The sequence below is a fragment of the Pan paniscus genome, chromosome 12 (assembly GCF_029289425.2).
Source record: "Pan paniscus chromosome 12, NHGRI_mPanPan1-v2.0_pri, whole genome shotgun sequence".
In the NCBI taxonomy this organism is placed as follows: Eukaryota; Metazoa; Chordata; class Mammalia; order Primates; family Hominidae; genus Pan; species Pan paniscus.
The window spans coordinates 38,720,553-38,746,851 of NC_073261.2; the positions used below are offsets into that span (position 1 = coordinate 38,720,553).

General features: G+C 37.7%; 1 protein-coding gene across 1 annotated transcript in view; it reads left to right on the forward strand.

The window, feature by feature from the left end:
* The window catches only part of EIF2AK3 (eukaryotic translation initiation factor 2 alpha kinase 3), a 70,748-nt gene extending 44,769 nt beyond the window's left edge, over window positions 1-25,979 (forward strand). The window contains exons 11-17 of the mRNA XM_003805851.5: window positions 3,036-3,158; window positions 5,962-6,111; window positions 7,226-8,006; window positions 11,648-11,815; window positions 20,309-20,410; window positions 23,726-23,788; window positions 24,780-25,979. Of these exons, the coding sequence (XP_003805899.3) occupies window positions 3,036-3,158; window positions 5,962-6,111; window positions 7,226-8,006; window positions 11,648-11,815; window positions 20,309-20,410; window positions 23,726-23,788; window positions 24,780-24,980 (1,588 nt within the window). The 3' untranslated portion in view covers window positions 24,981-25,979. The remainder of the gene's footprint in view (window positions 1-3,035; window positions 3,159-5,961; window positions 6,112-7,225; window positions 8,007-11,647; window positions 11,816-20,308; window positions 20,411-23,725; window positions 23,789-24,779) is intronic.
* Window positions 25,980-26,299: the final 320 nt, after the last annotated feature.

Here is a 26,299-nt window from a genome sequence, read left to right on the forward strand (position 1 = left end):
CAAGATGTGCATATATATCTTATACATAGGCATATATCTTTATATATATACTTCTATATAGATATAGATGCACAAGCATATTCACAACAAATTAAGGAAATACTTGTGACAATTACAGTTCTCATTTTTGATACCTGTCATGTGGTCACAGCTGGTAGTTATAAGTACCTTCCTCCTCTATCCATCCCATATTCCCTTTCCCATTGGAGAACAACACCTCAGCCGGTTGTAATTCTATATCTGGTAGGGTGACCCAAATCCACAGTCCTGAAGGGTCTGGGAGATTGGTAGTTCTGCCTGGATTGGATTGTTGTAGTTTTCCATTGACCTTAATCACAAGGCATGATTATACAAAGAGATCCCTAAGGGATCTCATGTATTTCAGACCTACTCTTTCTTACACCTCCACTGTGAAACAGCAATCCAATTTCCCCTTAGTAGTCAGGATTAGTCATCCAGCCAGCACAGTAGCTGTCTTCTTTGTTGATTGGAAGGCATGAGGAGTTCAAAGTTGCTGTTGTATCTCCTGGTGGAAGTGTTCCTCTCTCTTAGACAAAGACCTCTAGGCCTGCCGAACATAAGGTCACAGGAACAGGAAGCAAAAATGTTGCCAGTGGATCACTAGGAGGTAATGGTGGGTGATGCCACTCGCATTTCCATCCCTTGATCCCTGGACCTGTAAATACTGGCTATGGGAGAAACCATGCTATAATATATTAGACACTGATTCAGAGCATATCCAGCTTTCTGGAGAACCCTGGCCCAGCCCTGCAAGGTACCTACCTGGCAGTGTAATGGAGTCTTAAAAGGCCATTCTACCTTTCTGTCAAACCAGCTGCTTCAGGATGGTGGGGAACAGGTAAAAACAGTCAATTTCATAAACAAAGCAAAATTTACTAGGTGATTAACAAATGCTAAAGGCTACTTTAATACCTTTGCTAATAAAAATACTAATATATCAGTGACTGTCAACACCAGCAGGCAGTGAGAGAAAGAATAAAGGATCCAACAACTCCCATGAGGTAGTCTACTACTGAAGTTATTCACTGTTCATTAAACATTTATTCTGAACAGCTGTGTGCAGGACAATATTTCAGGCTTTGGGAGAAATAAAAAGACTGCTCCTATCCTGGAGAAGCTTAAAGTCTATGGGAAAGATACTACTGGGTAAAACAAGCATGTAAGAAGAAAGCCATGAACCAAATCACTAAATCTGTTTGTGATGATCTAGGAGGACATCATAAATGAAGTCATATTTGAACTGAATTTTAAATTGTGAGAGTTGGGCAAGTAGAGATGAGGTTTCGGGAGTAGAATAAATGCGGTATCATGAATAAAGATGTATTTGTCAGGCTTTTGTCAAGAAAATTAGAAAAATATACTCAAAATTGAATTAGACTTAAGTCAGTTTAACTTTATTCAATATGAAGAATGCAGCTCTTGGGTCTTTTTTTTTTTTTTAAATATGGGAGTTCTATAATAATACCTAATGTTTTTTAGTGGCGACAATGTCCTAGGCACTGTTAAGAACATGAACTCTGCATTCAGTCATGAGTTCAAATCTCAGCTCTGTTATTTATCAGCTGACAACTTAGGCAAGATGATACTTATATTTCTAGGGTCTGTAATCACATATAAGATGTTACTCTTTTTAGAAGATAGTCCATTTTTATATAGGTGTTTTCCTTAATATGGGAAGATAATTCAGCTGGCCCTCCAGGAGTAGGATATGAAGTTTGTGGGCTTTTGCATTTGGGGAGACTGATTTGTACTGAGGTACCTTGACTGGCTATTTTTAGGAATACAGATTATTACTCTTCATTTTCTATGAAAGGAATTGGCCCATGGAACGTTGAAATCTATTGCTTCTCCTTAACTCCATGCTTTAACCAGCTGAGGCAACTACTAAATTAATGAGTATGTAAGTCATAATGTAAGTCTTAAAGTAAATAATGAGTATGTAAGTCATAAACTTACCCTTATAAGGGATATCAGACATCATCTAATTTATTCATTAATTCATGCATTTATTCAACAGACATTTGTTAGACTTTCGGTTTGTCAGGTAGTGCCCACCCATTGGAAATACAAAGAGAAACAAGAATGATTTTCTGCATTCATGGCCCCCATAATACAGTGGCGGTGGGAGAAGGGAGCTGCTTACACATAATTGCAAAAAATTAAGATTAAGTTTAAATACTTCAAAGTATTATGTGCAGAGTGTTATGGGAATGTCGAGACAGGGGTCTAAGAAAGCCTTACAGAGGTGATGAGATGAGCAGAATGAAAGAAGAATAGGGTTCATTAAATGCAAAGAGGAAGGCCATCCCAGTGGAGCAGACAGCAGAAGCAAAACCTTGAATTGTGAGACAGCATGGTGCAAATTGACTGGATGATACAGTGCAGGTCAGTGAAGTCAGCACTAAAGGGAGAAACAGGCTGCTTAGTGGAGGCCCCTGTGAGTGACAGATGGTGAGTTGGCTTCTGTTTGACTTGGTACCTCCAGTGGTAGGTACACAGACTCATGGGGCAACCCAACCCATGTCAGCTTTGGTTCCTAGGAAGGTTTATGGCTAAAATAGTACCTGGGTATAATAGGACTGATTAAAATTTTCCCATAAAATTGACAGGTAATTAGCTAAGATAAAAACACATTTTCTGTAATTGATTACAAAATGTCACAGAATGTAAAAGATATGAGGATTAGGAATATGATATTTTGGTAGATGATAGGAAGTATTGGACAGCACACATCACTAGTGCAGCAGCTGTAAGAAAAAGTGATTAACAAGTGATTCCCAATTAAACACGTCTTTTTTATTTTTAATTTTTTTCTAGGAAACATAAGAATGTGTTTGCTTCATTTTTACAAACAGGACTAAAAATGCCGTTAATCAAATTCAAAATATACTATTTATTAAGATGAGTTCTATGAGTTTATACATTTTTATGTGTCATAAGATTGAACTGATTTTCACATTACCACAAAATTTAAAACTGTTGCAAACCTTTATAAATTTTACCTCTTTTTAAAGATATCTAACTGATTTTGAGCCAATTCAATGCCTGGGACGTGGTGGCTTTGGAGTTGTTTTTGAAGCTAAAAACAAAGTAGATGACTGCAATTATGCTATCAAGAGGATCCGTCTCCCCAATAGGTAATGGGTGGTACCTTCAGTAAACTTGAAATCAGCACAGTGTGATCTAATCTCATGGGTAAAATATCCTTCTTACTGTACTCTGTAAACACCATAGAAAACAGTTTCAGACGTTTCAAATCTTAGGTTCTAAGTGCTGCCAATTAACCAGCTGTCTAAAAGTTGTTATCTCTATAGGTTGCTTTCTGTCTACTTTTAAAATATGCCCTTGTTTTTTATTATTAACTCAGGACTTTCGTTTAGTGGCTTATAATAACTGTAGACCAGTAAATTGCAGCATTTTAAAACATTCTATATTTTTGTATAAATAAGGAAAAGTACTAGAACAAAAACATTTGAATTATATTGTCTCTACCTGGTAATAACTATTAACACTTTAGAGTATTTCCTTTTGATTTTGTTTTCTGGTCATATATTTACCTAACTGGTAGCCAGTTGCCAGTACTGTACAGTTTTGTCTGTTGCTTTCTTCATCATATCCTCTATATTTTTCATGTTATTAAGAATACGTTATTAGAATCCTAAAATATATTAAAAGTATTTTATGGCTTGGTAATAGTCCATTTAATACACGTGCCATATTTTGTTTAACCATTTCTTATTGTTAAACAATTTGGTTTCTAATTTGTTAGAAATAACTTTACCATAAAAAAAAACCTTTGCAGTATTCATCTTTTTATGTACCTTTTGACAATATCTATTTCCTTAGGATAGATTCCTAGAAGTGTGATTTCTGGCTCAGAACAGTGTGATGCTTAAGATGATAGGGTTCCAGCAATACCTTTTATTCTAACTATGTAGAAGGCCCTTGTTGCTTTTTTTTTTTTTTTTGAGACAGGGTCTTGCACCGTCACCCAGGCTGGAGTGCAATGGCACAATCTTGGCTCTCTACAACCTCCGCCTCCCTGGTTCAAGTGATTCTCATGCCTCAGCCTCCCGAGTAGCTGGGATTACAGACACCCACCACCACACCCAGCTAATTTTGTATTTTTAGTAGAGATGGGGTTTCACTATGTTGGCCAGGCTGGTCTCAAACTCCTGACCTCAAACTGCTTTGGCCTCCCAAAGTGCTGGGATTACAGGCATGCACCACCACACTCGGCTAATTTTTGTATTTTTAGTAGAGACAGTGTTTCACCGTGTTGGCCAGGCTGGTCTTGATCTCCTGACCTCAAATGATCCACCCGTCTTGCCCTCCCGAAGTGCTGGGATTGCAGGCATGAGCCACTGTGCCTGGCCTCTTGTTGATTCTTGATTAAATGCACACTAATTGTTGTGCTGTCATCATATCTGGTAGTCACAGCTTTTTCAAATTCCTGTTTGGTAGGTACAGGAATTGGATGGTTTGGGTACTAGGGAACTATTTTTTTTCTTTTGGTAAATAACTTTTGAGTAGTTTAAATATTCATATGTGCCAGGCACTACATAAGTGATAAAAACTGAGCAAGGTTTCTGCCCTCAAGAAGCCTGTACCTTTTTGGTGCTTCTGTACGTACACTCAAGTAAATACAATGCAAGAAAGATTTTGACCTTTGCCTTATCTTAGTAAATATTAATAGCTTCTCATGAAGAAGAGCGGATGTGGCCAAAAGGCAGTCAAGGAAGTGAAGCTTCATAGAAATGGCGGCATTTGCTCTGGGTGCTCAAGAGTAGCCTTTCCCTCAGTAGGAGACAGGTGGGGAGGGATGGCCAAGTGCATGAAATGGCCTGAGCAAAGGCTCTCACAAGCACTTGGAGGTGGTATGGAGAATGGTGAGAGTTCTGGAATAGATGGAACAAAGGGTAAGAATAGGGGAGGATGGAAGAGAGGAAGAAAAAGATAGGTTGGCCAGGTACAGTGGCTCACGCTTGTAATCCCAGCACTGTGGGAGTCCTAGGCGGGTGGATCATTTGAGGCCAGGAGTTCGAGACCAGCCTGACCAACATGACAAAATCTCATCTCTACTAAAAGGCAGTTGGAGGTTACAGTGAGCTGAGATCGCATCACTGTACTCCAGCGTGGGTGACAGAGTGAGACCCTGTCTCAGGAAAAAAAAAAAAAAAAAGATAGCTTGTAGCACCTTAAATGCCAAGCAAAGAAGTTGGGATTTTAAAACTTTATTTGTACGTGCAGTAGATGCGCTTGTAGCATTTATTTCCAGAAGAGAAAAACAAACAAAACTGAAATACTTGTATTTTTTAAAATACAGGACTTGTGTGGCCTTTTAGAAGTATACCCTAGGCTAGCCGGGCACGGTGGCTCACACTTGTAATCCCAGCACTTTGGGAGGCCAAGGCAGGTGGATCACCTGAGGTTAGGAGTTCGAGACTAGCCTGACCAACATGGTGAAACCCTGTCTCTACCAAAAACACAAAATTACCTGGGTGTGGTGGTGCGCATCTGTAATCCCAGCTACTCGGGAGGCTGAGGCATGAGAATCACTTGAACCAGGGAGGCGGAGGTTGCAGAGAGCCGAGATTGCGCCACTGCACTCCAGCCTGGGTGACAGAGCGAGACCCTGTCTCAAAAAAAAAAAAAAGTATAACCTAGGCTAACTCATCTGTTTCTAATTTTAGTTTCAAGAAAAGATCCTATTTTATTATTTTTCTGTTTTCACTATTAGATATGAATACTTCAGATATGAACAGCCTTCAGTGTTGTCTTACTTTCTCTCTTTTTCAGGCTAATTTTATTTCTTTAATTTTCCTTTTTTATGGATATATAATACATCTACATATTTTAGGGGTATAAGTCATATAATTTGTAAAGATCAAATCAGTGTAATTGGAATATCCATCACCTTAAATATTTTCTCTCTTTCAGGGAATTGGCTCGGGAAAAGGTAATGCGAGAAGTTAAAGCCTTAGCCAAGCTTGAACACCCGGGCATTGTTAGATATTTCAATGCCTGGCTCGAAGCACCACCAGAGAAGTGGCAAGAAAAGATGGATGAAATCTGGCTGAAAGATGAAAGGTAACTAACTTTGTTACACATACACTTAAGCTAGTTTTTTGCTTGTGTGATTACAATGTCAGTTTTATAACTTTAGGGATTTTTTTTTTTTTTTAAAGAAAAGGAACAGCAGAGTTCTGTTGTTTCATGTTTTGAAAAGATCTCTAGCCACTTGTGAAATTTTGGTTTAGATTTTGAGAACATACAGGGGTGACTCATGCCTGTAATCCCAGCACTTTGGGAGGCCGAGGTGGGAAGATGGCTTGAGCCCAGGAGTTCAAGACCAACCTGAGCAACATAGTGAGACCCTGTCTCTTAGAAAAAATAAGAGAGAACTTACATTTTAAAAAAATTACTAGTTGATAGGACTCTATACATTGTGATTGATTGAGGGATTTATAGTGACTTTTCTCAGTATAAGGTATCTGCTTCTGTCTCCATTTTTAAAAAATGTTTGTTATTTAGTTCTCTTAGCAGTTAACAATTTACAACTCCTTTTTAAGTAGTTTTGAACTATTTGCAGTTAAAAATACATAAACTTAGCCTGAATATATTGCCCATATTAACTATGATGTGCTATAGGAAGGAAGGCCCTTTAAAAACTATTAAAGGAGAAGAAAAAGGAAGCATGTGTAGATAGACTGCCACCAAACAACTGGAGTGAAACTCCTACCTACAGGTATCTGAGCAACATTAGATCCACGTGAGGTACCTTGTTGAAGTGGTGCTTATTATAGACTCAACCAATAAATAAGCCATAGAAGGACCAAGTGAAGTGGCCCCATGTCTCAAGGCCTTGTGAGGCGCTGCCCTAATTTAGATTAATTTTAAGCCACCAAGGAATCCTGTCCTCACTTTGCATAAAAGGCTTTGGCTGCTCTGGCAGCCCCAGACAGTCCCAGGTAACTGTTCCATGTATAAAATTAAGCTTTAAAATTAAGTTTTTTAGAAGGAATGAATGGAATGTGATGTTCTGTATCTCACATTGCATGTTTTTATTTAGTTTGTATGTTGTTTTGTTGTCATTTGGTAAGTGGCCTTATTATAGTTGAAGCTTTTTAAACAGAGGGTGCAGTTCAGGTACTTGAATCAATATATATTCACTCTTACCCCTTTGTATTTCTCCCACTTTTAGCACAGACTGGCCACTCAGCTCTCCTAGCCCAATGGATGCACCATCAGTTAAAATACGCAGAATGGATCCTTTCTCTACAAAAGAACATATTGAAATCATAGCTCCTTCACCACAAAGAAGCAGGTCTTTTTCAGTAGGGATTTCCTGTGACCAGACAAGTTCATCTGAGAGCCAGTTCTCACCACTGGAATTCTCAGGAATGGACCATGAGGACATCAGTGAGTCAGTGGATGCAGCATACAACCTCCAGGACAGTTGCCTTACAGACTGTGATGTGGAAGATGGGACTATGGATGGCAATCATGAGGGGCACTCCTTTGAACTTTGTCCTTCTGAAGCTTCTCCTTATGTAAGGTCAAGGGAGAGAACCTCCTCTTCAATAGTATTTGAAGATTCTGGCTGTGATAATGCTTCCAGTAAAGAAGAGCCGAAAACTAATCGATTGCATATTGGCAACCATTGTGCTAATAAACTAACTGCTTTCAAGCCCACCAGTAGCAAATCTTCTTCTGAAGCTACATTGTCTATTTCTCCTCCGAGACCAACCACTTTAAGTTTAGATCTCACTAAAAACACCACAGAAAAACTCCAGCCCAGTTCACCAAAGGTGTATCTTTACATTCAAATGCAGCTGTGCAGAAAAGAAAACCTCAAAGACTGGATGAATGGACGATGTACCATAGAGGAGAGAGAGAGGAGCATGTGTCTGCACATCTTCCTGCAGATCGCAGAGGCAGTGGAGTTTCTTCACAGTAAAGGACTGATGCACAGGGACCTCAAGGTCTGTATTTGTGGAGCAATCACCCTTGGGGTTTCAATCTGACGTTTTGTGATTCAGAGCAGTACTTGCAGTACTCTGAAGGATCCTTAAGAGTTGGGGAGAGTAAAAGCATCTGAGAGCAGAGGTCTGAGAAAGTAGCCTCGAAGGGGCCTGCTGCAAGAATAAGAAGTCTTATGTCTGAAAACTTTAGGCAAACCATGCATTCATTGTCTTCAGTAATGTGTTTGTGTTCATTTTACTGTAAAATGTATTCTCAGTAGTCCAGGTGAGGGAAAAAAAAGAAAAAAGAATCTTTAGGTAAAATCCACCATGAGCAGATATAGCCTGTTTTTTTGTTTGTTTGTTTGTTTTTGTTTTTCTATGGTTTTGAGTAACCCTGACACCAATACCTCCAGGGCTCTGAAGCAGCATGGTGAAAGGGATCTGAATGGAAGGAGAGACATGGGTTCCTTCATTAGCCAGCTTGAACTGGGGCAAATCTCCACACTTTTGCTTCTTTTTCTGAACTGTTTAGACTTTGGGGGAAGGGGTAAGAAGCCGAATGGGGAAAGGTAGCAAATAGTTAACCAGATGACTGTTTACAGCTCTAAAACCTTGGATTCTATTTTCAATATATTCAGTAGTGAATTTTGTAGTAATATAATATGCAAAATTATTAAAGAGTCTTACTAAAACATGACATTTCCGTAGTAGTGTTTCTAAAAATAAGTACATGGAACTTTTATTTAACTAATTTCCCACATTCCATATACTCTTAGCCATCACCAGTAGATGTGGAGTGAATGTATAAATACTTTTCTGATGAAAGTAGCTTAAAGTCTTGATAGATGTGGATCCATTTTAAGTCTTTTCAGACTTAAAACAGACTTGTTTCAGGCACAAAAGTAGCTATTTGGACACAAGTTATTTTCTTCTAAAATCAGCAGTAGGTTTTCAAATTCTTGGGTATATTTTAAGAGTTTTAGGGTAACAAGAATAGGAATTAGAAATAATTCTTATTTTTTAATATAATTGTTATTTAGTCATATAAATCATTATGCTTCAGTGATTTTGACGTGGGCCCAAACTGATTGCCAAGAATTGTTCTGCACTGAATGAAAAGTTCAGAGATTAATTATTTGGTTGGATTGGAGAAGACAGTTTACAGGAGACCACACACCCCTAATTTGAGAGAATACTAGCATTTAGGTTTGAATATAGTAAACGCTTATCACTAGGTGGGAAACAACTAGCTGAAATACACATTCTTCTTGTACTTAACACTTGCTGTACACACAGATGCCAACTTGAAAGACAATGAATCATGTTTTCACTAATAATGAATATTCTTCTGCTAATTTTATAATGTAAATGAGAATATTGGTAAATATCCGTTTAATGCTACAATGTTGTCTAAAGATTTTTCTGTAATTGTCTATGCACCAGAAAAATTGCAAGAAGAAAGTTAATATTCCTGTTAGTTTTTCTAGAAATCAGAAAGTTTTATTCCTTTCTAAATAGAAGACAATTCCTTTTAAAGATTTCTAGTGCGCCACCCCCAACCAAAAAAAAAAAGCCAAGATTTTTGTTCCTGGGTGAAAAAGCTGTACATTTTGCTACGTTCTGACCTAAATCTTTGAGCTCAATGTTAAACCTTCTAGGCCCTCTCCCCCTGTTATATTTTGGTCACATTTTTGTCTTCAGGACTTTGGCTCCTGCCTCTTCAGACTAACTTCTAGTCTTCTATTTTCTCCACTCTGAGCTTTTCTCAGTTCCTCTTGATATACACTGTTCTGACAGAAACCTGGTCCTTCTTCATTATTCTCATCACACCTGGATTATTTATTCTGTGGTTTCTATGGGGTATGAACCATATCTGTTTCTTTTACCTGTTATAGTCTCAGTACAATGCCTGAATGTTCTAGATGGTCATACCATTTATTTTGAATTTTATTTTCTTTGCACTCAAAAGTGTTTATACTGACTTAACAAGAAAAGGAAATCTGTTGGCCCACATGGCTAAACTGTTGAGAATTCAACAGTTTAAAACAGTAAAGCTTTAGCTGAGATCAAGTGATTTAGCCAGAACCTGGTTTCTGTCCTCCCCATTTCTTGTTTCTATTTAAGTCTTTTGGAGTTGGTGGGGTAGAGGGTGGAGAGAAAAGTATTGCTTTTTCCCACTATCAGAAATTTTATTCTACTTAAACCAAGGACACCTACCCATCCCTCAACAAGCCCAATCCCTAGCCAGGCAATGGGATTCCATGGATTGGCGTAAGCAACTTTTAGAGCATGGATGCCTTCCACACTAACCATGGGGTTTTGCTGCACAGTCAGCAAGAAGGAAGTTCCCAAAATAAAGTCAAGATACTTCTGCTGGAAGCACAGGGAGATAGATACTGGAGAGCCAAAAAGCTTGTCTATTATAGGGTTCAGTAAATAACAACTGCCATCAGATGTTGGGAGTTGGGAAGAAAGATGACATTTAATGCAGGATAGTCTATTATTGCCTCTGGTACAAAGTTATTTATTGGAGAGCTGCAGATTATTACCATAGATCTTATACACAATAACTTCGTGCTTCCAAGTCAAAATCGTTTAATGGTATTTTAGAGTTTGGGAATGCAATGTTATTTTCTGGCAGTATTTGAAACATGATGAAATTCAATTTCATGAGCTAAATGGCTTCCTTTTTCCTCATTTCAAGGGCTATGAATGGTGGTCATATTACCCGCAGAGTAGAGTAGACTCTGAGGAAGAGGTGATGTATTTCATGTAGGGCACCTTGGGTTTGAGAAGCCCATGAGACCTCTGGTTAGATGTATTCAATAAACAGTGTAATATGAGTTTAGAACTCAGGGCAGAGATCTGGGAGTAGATATAGTCTTGAGAACATAGAGGTTTTACGAGAGGCAGCATAGAGTAGTAGTGAAGAGCTCTTATCCCTTCTGATAATCTATATCCCCCTCAGACGCAAACCAAAAGATCAGTCTGTTTCATTCATTCACCAAATAGTAATTAGCTACCATAGAGCAACAACTGGACTGAAATCTGGGCACGTGGCAGTGGATCACAAGGTCCTTTCCTCATACAGCCAGACTGCTCAGGTCTGAATCCCTGCTTCACCACTTGCTAGTTGGGTAACCTTGGGCAATTTGTTTAACTTCTGGGCCTCACTTTCTATGTCTGTAAAATGGGGTTAGTACTCATCTATTGGGGTTGTAGTACATGAGTTAGTAGTAGTAAACTGCTTTGAACAGTGCCTAGCACATTGCCAGTTCTATTTATGAACTAGTTATTATTAGTTATAATTATTAAGGCTTTAAGTCATAAGTGTAGAGATGCTTGCCTGGGAAGAATATATAGAATAATAAGATTGAGGATTAAGTACCATGATCCCTAGGGAATGTGCACCTCAAAGGGTTTAAGTAGATGTTCAATAAATACTAGCACTCTTTGCTACCCTTCCCTTTTCTTTACTAGCAGTACTTGTCTGGCACAGAAAAATTGTCACTATTTTCCTGTTAGCCCATTTTAAAAAGAAATATGCTTGAAAATATCTAGTTTATTGTATTTTTTCTTTGTAGTCATTTAAATAATTCTCTTTACTTTTTCGCCTCCATGCACACCCACTGTACTTTTGTCTGTTGTATTCTTTCCAGCCATCCAACATATTCTTTACAATGGATGATGTGGTCAAGGTTGGAGACTTTGGGTTAGTGACTGCAATGGACCAGGATGAGGAAGAGCAGACGGTTCTGACCCCAATGCCAGCTTATGCCAGACACACAGGACAAGTAGGGACCAAACTGTATATGAGCCCAGAGCAGGTGAGTTTTTCAGACCTTTACTTACTAGCACAGCAGCAGATGTACCTGATGAATCTCTTCTCATGTTTTCATTAAAATACCCAGTAATCTAAATAAAACCCAGTAAGTCTGAAAATTATGAAAACTGGCAGTAGTGTTCCAGTAGTGGAATAGTGACACAGCTAAGATGTAGTTTCTACAACCTGAATTGGGGCTGGATTAAGAAAAATACAACGCATAAAATGCACTCACCCCCTGAACAAGCACCTGACAGCAACCAGGAATTTGGAAAGAGACTTTGAATGCCACCCTCCCAAACTTAACTCGTTTGCCTTGTGTAGACTGTGTTGGAACTGTTTTCAGAGCCAGCTAGACCCAGAGGTACTATACTGAGCTGCCCTTTGTGGTCACTCATAGGCAACTTCCAGCATGTACCACAGTAGGAAATAGAGGCACATAGGCCGGCAGGTGTTGCCTTATGGGCTGCTTGGCCTTCACAGGAAAAGCACTGTAATCAGGGCAGGGACTGGAAGAGCTGGGGGAGCAGGGCATCCTGGAAGCATCAGGCGAGCATGCTCAGCCACCACCAGGCAAATGATCTTCACAAGCTTCTCTATGCTTAGAGCAGCGGGTCTCGGACGTTTTGGGCTCAGTACATACTTACACTTGTAGAAATAACTGAGAACCCAAAAGGTTTTCTTAACAAAATTTTATCTATCAATATTTGTTATATTAGAAGTTAAAAGAGAAATTTATAAAACTTTATTAAGTCAACTAAATAACAATGAAACCTATCACATCTTAAGATATTTTTATGAAAAATAAGTATTTTCTAAAACAAAAAAAAATTACAGGCACCAATTCCCCTGCAAAAAAAAAAATTAGAGTGACATTTGTTTACATTTTTGCCAGTCTCTTTAAAGCTAACTTACAAAAGTGCTACATTCTTCTATCTGCTTTTGTGTTCAATCTGTTGCAGTATGTTATTTTGGCTGAAGTACATGAGGAAATCTGGCCTCACACAGATATGTAGTTGGAAAAAAGAGCAATATTTCATTTCAAGTAATTGTAGATATTTTGTCTTTGATAGTATATCAAAACTTAGTAAATGATAGTTTCTTAAAAGTCATTTACACTGTGAAATCTAAAACCATTCATGAATATTTTGTACTCTGGTACTTTTAACATCCCTTGGTCCATTTTGTACTTTGAATGGATCTTTTTACCCATGCTTGACTTTACATTGTGCATTAGTCATTTGGAAACTATTGCTTCCCTAAGTTTGGCAACTATTCCAAAAGTCATCACAGTTCATTATGTAATATAAAAAGTCACTTTGGTTAATACAACCACCAATCTCACCAGAAACGGCTTTATGTACATATTAGGAGGCTATCAAATTCCCACTGGTAGATTGAAATCTTCCAAAATTTTAATTTTCACTTAAAAGCTCAACTTTTATCATTGGCAACAAATACTGTTAGTTTTCCTTGAAATGCCATTCTCACATTGTTCATCTTTTTTTTCTCTTTAAAAAAAAAAAAGTTGTTTTTTTTTTTTTTGAGATGGGGTCTTGCTGTGTTACCCAGACTAGTTTTGAACTTCTGGCCGCAAGCCATCCTTGAACCTCAGCCTCCCAAAGTGCTGGGATCACAGGCGTGAGCTACCATGCCCGGTCTCATTGTTCATCTTTAAGAAAGTGTCCCTCGGCCAGTCGCAGTGGCTCACACCTATAATCCCAGCACTTTGGGAGGCCAAGGCAGGCAGATTACCTGAGGCCAGGAGTTCGAGACCAGCATGGCCAACATGGTGAAACCCCGTCTCTTGTAAAAACACAAAAATTAGCTGGGCATAGTAACACATGCCTGTAGTCCCAGCTACCCAGGAGGCTGAGGCACAAGAATTGCTTGAACTTAGGAGGCAGAGGTTGCAGTGAGCTGAGATTGCACCACTGCACTTCAGCCTGGGTGACAGAGCAAGACTCCATCTCAAAAAAAAAGAAAAAAAAGAAACTCTCTGTCAAGTATCCAAGTCTCAATAACTGTAGTTTGTCTACCAATTATTCTTTCAAGTCAAAATGATGTTCTATGAAAAGAGCAGCTAGAGCATATTGTAACTCAAATAATTGCACAAATGCTAATGATACTCACAAGCTAATCTATGCTTACATCAGCAGGTCTCAACTTCTTAAAATTAGTTTGTTTTTTAAATTGACTCATAATTGTACATATTTATGGGGTACATACTGTCGTTTTAATACATACACTATTTAGTGATTGGATCAGGGTTATTAGCATATCCAAGGTATCAAACTTGGAGACAACTATTGTACTTTGGTATGGAGCATAAATGTTTTTCTGAATATTTTCCATTTTGTCAGATTATTAAAAAGGTGTATATTTAAAGGTTGAGATTTAATAAATTAATAATTTTACTGCTAAGGACATTTTAAGTGAAATGTTTTTTGGTTTTGCCTGTGAGCACGTGGTGCTGAAGAATGTAATTGCTACTGGTACAGCTTGGCACTGCTCGCTTGATTCATGCTTAGGTTCTGTCAGTGCAAATGTCAACACAGTGAAAAATTATATCTTAGTATTATTATGAAAATAGTCTTGGCCTTGCAGACCTTTTGAAAGGGTGTTAGGGTCCCGAGGAATCCATGGACCATACTTCAAGAACCACTGGATTTGACTATCTTTGAAAGATTATATCAGAGACCAGTAATAGAAACTGCCTTTGAGGAGGGCAACTTTGTTTTACTGTCATAGAGCATCCTTTTGAAGTGTTTGCATTGTTTACCTTAGTCAAGTGTTTCTTTTTTGCAATGTGAATTTTTATTTTGTATTTCATCTTTGAAGGAGGTTGCAGTGAGCCAAGATCCTGCCACTGCACTCCAGCCTGGGCAACAGAGCAAGACTCTGTCTCAAAAAAAAGAAAAAAGAAATCAAGCATTTTTACATATTAAGAGTCAAAAAAGTATCTTAAGTGAAAAAAACAAAATGCAGAAATGTGTACACCTTTTGTGTAAAGGAGGAAAAGATAGATATACATTTGCTTATGTTTACATTAAAAAACTCTGGAATGATGTGTAAGAAACAAATGGCTATGGGGGCAGTGGCAGAGGGGAAGTAACTGGTGGGGCTAGGCCAGTGAGGGACAGAGTGAGAGGGAACTTTTACTGTTAGCTCTTTTTGAGCCATCTGAATGTGTTACCTATTAAAAGTTAATTTGAGATGAGAAATATATAAAAATTGGCAATAGACATCAAACCCAATGAACGATATGTGCCAATGGTTCTTGTGAATATTGATACCAAAATGAGAATAAAATCCAAAATGTATTCCTAGTAAAAGACAAATAATTTTAAGTATGCTTATCATTATAAGCTGAGTTTGTCATTCCTATATTAAATTAACAAAGATTAGGAAATGGACGATGGTAAGAACATGGAAAATAAAGATGGGAGTAGGGATTTGTACTTGATGTAGCTAAGTTTGGGAAATAGAATAATAAAACAATATTTCTACCTCTGTATCACTTACAGACGACAAACACAAACTGCAGCAAAGGGAAAGGATATGGAAATACAAGTGATGCTAAAGCCAAATATTAGTTATGACAACAAATAAATAGATGTGTTTAAATATCCCCATGAAAGGGAAACTTCAGGTTGGATTATAATTTTTAAAAAAAAGGTTAGAAAGGGAAGCTAGGTAAAAAAATACTAAGCTTTATATACAGTTGCTATTTGAAGATTTATTGATGAATAAATTATATTTACTTTCATTTTGAACTTCTAGGCCACAAAGAAATATCCATAGATATTGTAAATGCCTTTTTATGATTATAATATATTAAAAGAAGGGTATAGTGGTTTATAAATTGATTTTTATAATTTTGTCTGTTTTTATTTTTGCTTTTGCTTCTGTTTTGCTGGCTGGAAATTTTATTATTTTATTTTTTTGAGACAGGGTCTTACTTTGTCACTCAGGCTGGAGTATAGTCATGTGATCTTGGCTCACTGTAGCCTCTGCCTCCTGGGCTCAAGTGATCCTCCCACCTCAGCCTTCCAAGTAGCTGGGATTACAGGTCCACACCGCCATGCTCAGATCATTTTTTTGTTTTTTGTGGCGATGAGGTGTCACTATGTTGCCAAGGCTGGTCTTGAACTCTTGGGATCAAGCAATCCTCCCGCCTTGGCCTCCCAAAGTGCTAGGATTACAGGTGTGAGCCACTGTGCCTGGCCAACTGGAAATTTTAAAACCCTCCTAAATAACTATCAGGTCAATAGATGATGGGTTGATAAGTGCAGCAAACCACCATGGCACACGTTTACCTGTGTAACAGACCTGCACGTCCTACACATGTACCCCAGAACTTAAAAAAAAAAGAGTTTTTAAAAATAACTATCAGGTCAATAATGAGGTAAAAATACTCATACAAAGTATTAAGAAAATGATGAAAGAAGCTGGGCACTGTGGCTTGAGCCTATAATCTCAGCTACTCAGGAGGGTGAGGTGAGAGGATCACTTGAGTCCAGGAGTTCCAGGCCAGCCTGGGCAAAATAGACCCCCTGTTAAAAGAAAATGTAAAAAACTTTTTTTAAAAATGAAAGAAATGAAAAATAGTGAAATCTATAGGAAGTTTTCAAAGTTCCATTTGGAGATAAATTTATTTTCAGGGCTTCATTACATAGCACATTACTGTATAAGAGATTAGAATTCTGCTCAGTAGAAGGCAGGGAGGAGCCAAGAAGATGGAAAACAAACATAAGAATTGATACTGGTGAAACAGTAAAATAGCATCACCATGGTTGTTTCTAATAGTTTAAAATAAAGATAATCCTCTCTAGCATAGATACCTACTTAAGGGGGGAAAAATCACAAATAAATTTAGAAATTAGAAGAGATACAGAAGAGATTTTTATTTATAGGAGACTTTCATATATAGTCAATTGGTTGCAACCAAAAGTATCCAAACTGGCTTACGTAGAAAAATAAATAAAATAAATCTATTGGCCCTGGTAATTGAATCATCCTGCTCAAATGATCTGGCCAAGGCGTGGTGAAAGGAAAAATTAAAACTGTATGAAATATCAAAATACTATAAATACATATTTCTATCTATAGGAAAAAAGACTAGAAGAGCCATAAAATATCAACAGTCATTGCTTCTGAGTAGTGGGACTTCAAATGAATTTTAATCTATTTTGGACTTTTCTGTATGATCCAATTTTTCTACATAGTCATACAACAGAATTGATATTAAAAACAGTTTTGGTTGGGCATGGTGGCTCATGCCTGTAATCCCAGCACTTTGGGACAGGTGGATTGCTTGAGCTTCAGAGTTCGAGACCGGCCTGGGCAACATGGCGAAACCCCATCTCTACAAAAAATACAAAAATTAGCTGGGCATGGTGGTGTATGCCTGTGGTCCCAGCTACTTGAGAGACTGAAGTAGAAAGGATCACTTGAGGCTGGGAGGTGGAGGTTGCAGTGAGCCAAGGTCATGCCACCGTGCTCCAGCCTGGGTGACAGAGTGAAACCCCTTTAAAAAAAAAAAAAGTTTTTTTGGCCAGGCATGGTGGCTGACACCTGTAATCCCAGCACTTTGGGAAGCCAAAGCAGGCAGATCATCTGAGGTCAGGAGTTCGAGACCAGCCTGGCCAACGTGGTGAAACCCCGCCTCTACTGAAAATATAAAAATTACCGGGCGTGATGGCAGGCACCTGTAATCCCAGCTACTTGGGAGGCTGAGGCAGGAGAATTGCTTGAACCCAGGAGGGGGAGGTTGCAGTGAGCCGACATCTTGCCATTGCACTCCAGCCTGGGCAACAAGAGTGAAACTCCGTCTCAAAAAAAAAAAAAAACAAAACACCTTTTTAATTGTGTTTTTAAAAATTTATTATTATTTAAGAGGCTGGAAATAATACTTTTACATTTTAAATATTGTGAAAACAAATAAAAGGAATTCTATCTGGATGCTTATTAATGAAGGCTCACGACTTGGGAAGCCTCTCCCACCCAGTCCTATTTAAAAGAGATGCTTCTCCCTTCACTCCCTGCCTGGGTCCATCCCATTACACTGGTTTCTTTTTACAGCATTTTTAACTCTTTGAGGTTCTTTTTTCTTTCCCTGTGAAATATAAACTATCAGTATAGGGACTTAGCTTGTCTCTCATTCTACTCTTAACACCTGAAACAACACCTAGAATGTGGCATAGTTTCATAAGTGTTTGGTGGATGAGTGAAGGTGAATGCTAGTGAAAAGATGAACACCAGGTAGTCCTGGCCACCCCATACACACTTCTGTGCTGACTGTAGTGTGGCTTGTGGCTGCTGTGTGTGTGTGTCTTGGAAATGGGTTGCCATTTGAGAAAGGAAGAGGTTGATGACAACTGAAGCTATATTTCGTATTGTTGAAAATACTAGAAAATTAGGATAGCTGTAGAAATTTTATGGCAATGTATAGTGGTTAAAATTTGGTAGTTAAAAATGGACAGTCTTAATTATCTTCTTAATCCTCTTTAAACATAGAAACTGTCACTTTATAAAGTGCTCCTTAAAAAGTCGCACAAAATATTTGGGCTGTATGAATTGTACAATCGTACCCAAGCCTTAGAAGCTATACTAAAACATTGTTTTAAAATTATTTATTATTAGAACTCTCTTAATTTTCTCATCCTTGAAATAAATGAGCAGGACCCATGGTTACTTTGTTCTTGGTTGTAATTACGAAGAAACACAGGTTAAGTTCTAGATTTGCACACAGCGATTAAACAATTCAAAGGATATATTCTACGTCCTAATTCCTTATTTTTTAGATATTTTGTAAATATAACTTTTCATGCGTTCATGAGGCTACATTTCTTTTTTTAAATATATTTAATGACGTTAGAAACAATAAATAAATTTAGTAACACATTATATATCTATCTGTCCTCTAGGGAATACAGAAAGTATAGGGACATATAACAAAAAAGTAAAAATCACTTACCAAAAATATCTGTAAGACATTAACAGCAGTTATTTCCTTTTCTCTCTCTCTGTGTGTGTATATCTACATACACCTTACTTTAGAAAATAAAATTGGAATTCTACTCTAACATTTTGGATACAATATTAAAATATAAGCATTTCCCATATTATTAAATATTCTTAGAAAAGATTTCCAGCTGCATAGTATTCAACATTCATTTGGGACATTTTAATTACTTGTAAATTTTACTATTAGGAATATCACTTGGGTAACTATCCCTGTACCCAAATACCCAAATGTCTGTACACATTTCCATCTGCCCTAGGGTGGGTAAAATTAGATGGGATCATTAAGCAGGAGTAAACATTTATTGCCAAGTTGCTTCTTATAAATTTGTGTTTATTTATATTCTCCAAATAGTGTGTGAGGGTGTCCTTTTCAGTTCCCCTATAAGATTTGTTTTTGCACATTTTTTTTTACACTTCCAAAACCCCAGGGATAAGAAGTGAGACAGGGTTCAGATTGCTACAGTCTCTTGGAAGGGAAGAGGGTGATGCCACTGATGTGGTCACTGAAGCTTTCCATCTGCTCTTCTATAAGTACAGAGGCAGGCAGGCTGCGCAGAAGGCCAGGGAGACAGATGCCAAGTACGGTTTAGAGGGGAAGTTGTGAAGGGATCATAAACCCTGGCAACTGCCCTGTGACCACCTCTACTTCCCAGTTAAGAAGTACTGGTATGGAGCATTTCCAAAGTTCCCTTCTTTGGCAATTTCTCAAATGTCATGTTATATCTCTAAAGAAATTTTCACAAATAAAGGGGTTCTTCTGAGTCACCAAAAGGTCAATTTTAATTTAAATAATGCTTTCTTTAGTCGAGTAGTTCTGTTGTAATTCATTTGTTCATTTTAACAACTAAGTATTTATTGAGGGCCTTCTCTATACTTAGCCCCAGTGCTGGACGATAGCAACACAAAAGAAGCATTTCCCTTCCTCCAGGACTTGATAATCTAGTTGTGAAGAATAAGAAATATACACATGAAAAATACAACCAAGAATGCAAAGTGTCCGTAATTAAGTGCCCTAATGAAGGCTAACTACAGTTGATTAGTGGTTTGGAGTAATGAAGATTTTCTCATAAAAATGGGTTAGGACTAAGATGATTAGAAATGAAAGATTTGCTTTAGATAGCGTTCCCTTTGAAAAACCTCACCTCAGGGGTAGTCGAGCAGATTTTGCTGGCTCCCACAAACTTTTTTAGCATGGCAAGTCTCCAGGTTTCCGAGGGGCCTGTTTTACTGATGCATATCTCAGAGCTATACCTGGGCTTTCCTTCTGTAATGCTGAGTAGTTTAATTACTCTTGGTGTAGTAGTGAAGAAAAGAGACTTGGGAGATTAACTCTTTGCTAACATTTTTACACATGTACTTGCATTTAAACCAAGAAGTGACTAAGTAAACTTTGGGATTCAATAATGCTGTAATATCAACTGTACTGTCTCTGTGTTAATTTTTAAATTTTCTTTATGTGGGATTTCAGATTCATGGAAACAGCTATTCTCATAAAGTGGACATCTTTTCTTTAGGCCTGATTCTATTTGAATTGCTGTATCCATTCAGCACTCAGATGGAGAGAGTCAGGGTAAGTACCCTCCCTACTCAAAAAAAAAGTTTCAAACAGAAAATAATCTAACATTTACAAAAGAGTTTTTTAAAGACTTAGTTCTTCTTAATACCAGCAGATTGGTTAACTAAAAGTGAAAGAGGTGATGTGAGTAACACAGAGAGGAGTTCTAGACTATTTGCTTCCATTTAAAGCTCAGTCTTCAAAAACTTGTTTGGTTAGATTGTTTGTTCTTAGTTTTTGCTTAAATTCATCATAATTTAACAATGTTTTGCACTCAGTAAGTTTGTTATAAGTAAAAATCTAGGGGAACCACAAGGTAATGGGGGCCACACACTCATATATTTAAAAGCTGGCAGATTAAGCACAATTAGGTTTCTTTCCTCTCAAAATAAACCATGACCACAGCCTTTAAAGCAGATAGTACTGAAAGTCTTTTTTTTTTTTTCTCAAGGCAAGGTCTTGCTCTGTCGCTCAGGCTGGAGTGCAGTGGTGTGATCACAGCTCGCTGCAGCCTCAACCTCCTGGGCTCAAGCCATCCTCCCATCTCAGTCTCCCCAGTAGCTGGGACCACAGGCACGTGCCACTATGCCTGGCTAATTTTATTTTATTCATTTTGTAGAAATGGGCTCTGCCTATGTTGTCTAGGCTGGTCTCAAACTCCTGGGCTCAAGTGATCCTCCTGCCTTGGCCTCCCAAAGTGCTGGGATTATAGGGATGACTGAAAGTCATTTTAAAGTAGCCCTCTGGGCCGGGTGCAGTGGCTCACGCTGTAATCCCAGCAGTTTGGGAGGCTGAGGCAGGTGGATCATGAGGTCAAGAGATCAAGATCATCCTGGCTAACACGGTAAAACCCCGTCTCTGCTAAAAATACAAAAAATTAGCCGGGCGTGGTGGCACGTGCCTGTAGTCCCAGCTACTCTGGAGGCTGAGGCAGGAGAATGGTGTGAACCTGGGAGGCGGAGCTTGCATTGAGCAGAGATTGCGCCACTGCACTCCAGCCTGGGTGACAGAGTGAGACTCTGTCTCGAAAAAAAAAAAAAAGTAGCCCTCTGGCCAGGCATGGTGGCTCACACCTCTAATCCCAACACTTTGGGAGGCTCAAGCAGGAAGATCACTTGAGGCCAGAGTTCAACACCAGCCTGGGCAACATAGTAAGACCCCATCTCTACAAAAAATTTAAAAATTAGCAAGGCATGGTAGCACATGCCTTGAGAGGCTAAGGCAGGAAGATCACTATGATTGTGCCACTGCACTCCAGCCTGGGCGACACAGCAAGACCCTGTCTCTGAAAATAAAGTGGGCCTCTGTCACATTCTTCCCTATCTTTCATAAGTAGCTACCCTCACCTCTTCTAATTGTTGTCCCTGGTACTTATCTCCATATTTTCAAAGTTTAGGCTCTTGTCACTATTTCTTATTTTATCAGTTTTAGATCTTACTTATTGATCTCTGGCCATGGTAGAAGAGGATGTAGTTCTCACATAGAGCAAAATGACTCATATCTTCTAACCGAAAGGACCTACCAAATGTTCTGTACAATGAATGAAAAAAAAAAAACAGTCAAAATAACCATTTTCAGAACACCAGAAATAAAGGCCCTAAAAGCTTCCAGAAAGAAAAATAAAACAGGTCTAACCTAAGTAAAGGATCAAGAATCAGATGGCATCAAAATTTATATAGTTATAAATGCCTCAGAGAACACTGTCAAGAAAGTGAAAAGACAAGGTGGACGTGGTAGCACATGCCTGTAGTCCCAGCTACGTGGGAAGCTTGAGGCAAAAGGAATTCCTTGAGACCAGGAGTTCACGGCTACAGTAAGCTATGATTATGCCTGCAAATAGCCTGGGCACCATGAGACCCTATCTCTAAATAAATTAATTAAATGAAATAGAAAGTGAAAAGGCAGCTCACAGAATGGGAGAAAATATTTGTAAATCCTATATCCGAAAAGTGTCTAGAATTCAGAATACATAAAGAACTATTACAACTCAACAAAAAGACAACTCATTTTAAAAAGGGGCAAAGCAATAGAACTTTCTCCAAAGAGGATAAACAAATGGCCAATAAGCATGTGAAAAGATGCTCAACATCGTTAGGCACTAGGGAAATGCAAATCAAAACCACAATGAGATACCACTTCAGCACCATCTAGGGTATCTGTAATAAAAAAATTAAAAAAAAAGGAAATGGCAAGTGTTGGCTAGGATGTGGAGAAATTGGAACCCTCATACGTTGCTGGTGGAATGTAAAATGGTGCAGCTGCTTTGGAAAACAGTCTGGCAGTTCCTTAAACAGTTAAACATAGAATTACCATAGAATCCAGTAATTCTACTCCTAGGTATGTACTCAAGGGAAATGAAAACAGACAAAAGCTTGTAAACAACTGTTCATATGAGCATTATTTCTAATATCCAAAAGTAGAAACCACCGAAATGCTCATCAGCTGATGAATGGAAAAACAAAGTGTGGTATTTTATACAATGAAAAGTATTCAACCATTACAAGGAAGGAAATACTAACATGTGCTGCAACGTAGATGAATCTTGAAAACATGCTGAGTGAAAAAAGCCAGACACAAAAGTCCACTTTTATATCATTCAGTTTTTATGAAATATTCAGAATAGGCAACTCCATAGAAACAAAGATTTCCAATATTTTCTTTGTGCTTTAATATGGCCCTTTCTCTCTCTCTCTCTCCCCTTTCTCTCTCTCCCTCCCTCCCTCTCTCCCTCCACACATACATATATACACATATATGTAAATGTACATACACACACACACACACACACACACACACACAGTCATCTTGGTATCCACAGGGGATTGGTTCCAGGACTCCCTGTGGATACCAAATCTGCAGATGCTCAAGTCCCTTATATAAAATGGTGTAATATTTGTATAGAACCTACATATATTCTGTGTATTTTAAATCTTCTGTAAATTACAGTACCTAACATAATGTAAATTCTATGTAAATAAGTATTATACTGTATTGATGAGGGAATAATGACAAGAAAAAAAAATCTGTATCTGTCCAGTACAGATGCAACCATCTATTTTTAAATTTTTTAAATATTTTCATTCTGTGGTTGGTTGAATCCTTGGATGTGGAATCTGGATGTGGAAAACCAACTGTATATTTTGAGGATATTTGATGGAGTGTACATCTGTGCTCAGGAAACATATGTCGTTATTAAATCAGGAAAAGCTATTGATAAATTTTCCATTTGATAGATGTACAACCTCTTAGTCATTTTGTTAGAGTATCAAAAAATATTTTCATGTTGTATGTCAAAATAAACTTAATAAGTGATACTTTTTTTCTTTTTAGACCTTAACTGATGTAAGAAATCTCAAATTTCCACCATTATTTACTCAGAAATATCCTTGTGAGGTATGTGTAATTCTCATCTTTTATCTTCTTTAGAATCATCTTTAGAACGTAAGCGGTCCTTAGCAGTCGACTCAGTTTCCCCTATTTTACAGATGAGGAAGCCAAAGGTCTAGAGAGGAAAGAGACCTGCTCCCAAGAGCCTAGAATTTGTTAAAACCAAACACTGGAGCTGGGGCCTGGCTCCTTCAGCCTAATGTCCAGTGTTCCACACTGTAGCACCTGTGAAATTTATATATTGATAAATCTTGAATTTCCTTAAGTAATTAAGTTGAAGTGAGTTAGTATGTGTTCATTTTCAAATTGGAAAAAGTCAAAATTTATCTTTCAGTATTATAAGTATAATGAAGGGTTGCATTAAAAAATGGACTTTATAACAATATATTAATACCTACATATACTTAAATCTGTTTTACTAAAAATTGTCATCATGTATTTTGCAAACTTGATGAATCTATTCCCAGGGTGGCTCATAAGAGTACATGTTATGTTCAAAGAGATTTTTAAAAACCAAGAAAAGGTGTTGGTTGCTGATCTCTGCCATAATTTTTTCTAATTAAAATTTCTATTGAGATAATTGTAGATTTACATGCAATTATAAGATGATTTTTAAAAATCATATTATATTTATGTTTCAGGGATGTGATTAAATAATCCTTTATAATGTGTTAGAAAATCAAAATACCCAAAAATTGTCCATGTTTTTTTGGAATGAGGGTTGGCAAACTAGTGCCCACAGGTCAAATCCAGCCTGCCACCTATTTTTATAATAAAGTTCTATTGGAACACAGCCATGCCCATTAATTTACAAATTGTCTCTGGATGCTTTTGTGCATTGATGGCAGAGCTGAGTAGTTGTATCAGAGACTTGAAAACTCGAATATGGCTCAAAAGCTTAAAATATGTACAGAAATATTTTGCCAGCACTGATTTTAAAAACTGTACAGTGATCAAACCTGGCCATTTTATCACAAAACAATTTTTATATTTTCAGTATGTGATGGTTCAAGACATGCTCTCTCCATCCCCCATGGAACGACCTGAAGCTATAAACATCATTGAAAATGCTGTATTTGAGGACTTGGACTTTCCAGGAAAAACAGTGCTCAGACAGAGGTCTCGCTCCTTGAGTTCATCGGGAACAAAACATTCAAGACAGTCCAACAACTCCCATAGCCCTTTGCCAAGCAATTAGCCTTAAGTTGTGCTAGCAACCCTAATAGGTGATGCAGATAATAGCCTACTTCTTAGAATATGCCTGTCCAAAATTGCAGACTTGAAAAGTTTGTTCTTCGCTCAATTTTTTTGTGGACTACTTTTTTTATATCAAATTTAAGCTGGATTTGGGGGCATAACCTAATTTGAGCCAACTCCTGAGTTTTGCTATACTTAAGGAAAGGGCTATCTTTGTTCTTTGTTAGTCTCTTGAAACTGGCTGCTGGCCAAGCTTTATAGCCCTCACCATTTGCCTAAGGAGGTAGCAGCAATCCCTAATATATATATATATAGTGAGAACTAAAATGGATATATTTTTATAATGCAGAAGAAGGAAAGTCCCCCTATGTGGTAACTGTATTGTTCTAGAAATATGCTTTCTAGAGATATGATGATTTTGAAACTGATTTCTAGAAAAAGCTGACTCCATTTTTGTCCCTGGCGGGTAAATTAGGAATCTGCACTATTTTGGAGGACAAGTAGCACAAACTGTATAACGGTTTATGTCCATAGTTTTATAGTCCTATTTGTAGCATTCAATAGCTTTATTCCTTAGATGGTTCTAGGGTGGGTTTACAGCTTTTTGTACTTTTACCTCCAATAAAGGGAAAATGAAGCTTTTTATGTAAATTGGTTGAAAGGTCTAGTTTTGGGAGGAAAAAAGCCGTAGTAAGAAATGGATCATATATATTACAACTAACTTCTTCAACTATGGACTTTTTAAGCCTAATGAAATCTTAAGTGTCTTATATGTAATCCTGTAAGTTGGTACTTCCCCCAAACTGATTATAGGTAACAGTTTAATCATCTAACTTGCTAACATGTTTTTATTTTTCACTGTAAATATGTTTATGTTTTATTTATAAAAATTCTGAAATCAATCCATTTGGGTTGGTGGTGTACAGAACACACTTAAGTGTGTTAACTATTGTGACTTCTTTCAAGTCTAAATGATTTAATAAAACTTTTTTTAAATTAAGTATGTTGACTCTTATTTTGAGGAGTTAGTCCCAAAATGGTAGATTTTCTAATTTATAAAATGGGATCATAGATCTAGGAAGAGTCATAAACCTATCCTCAAAAAAACTTCTTCCTAACCCATTTCAGACAGGTATCTTTTTCATCATTTCCCAAAGACTTGGCAAGCCCTTTCAAAATTCACAAGATCCATAATTGACAGACATTTGCCCAGTACCTACCCTGGGCCAAGGACTGAGAATATAGAGGACTTTCCCCTAAAGGGAGAGCTCTCAGAGAAAAGGGCTGTGGTGATGCTAGTTGTATTGATACCGAGGTGTA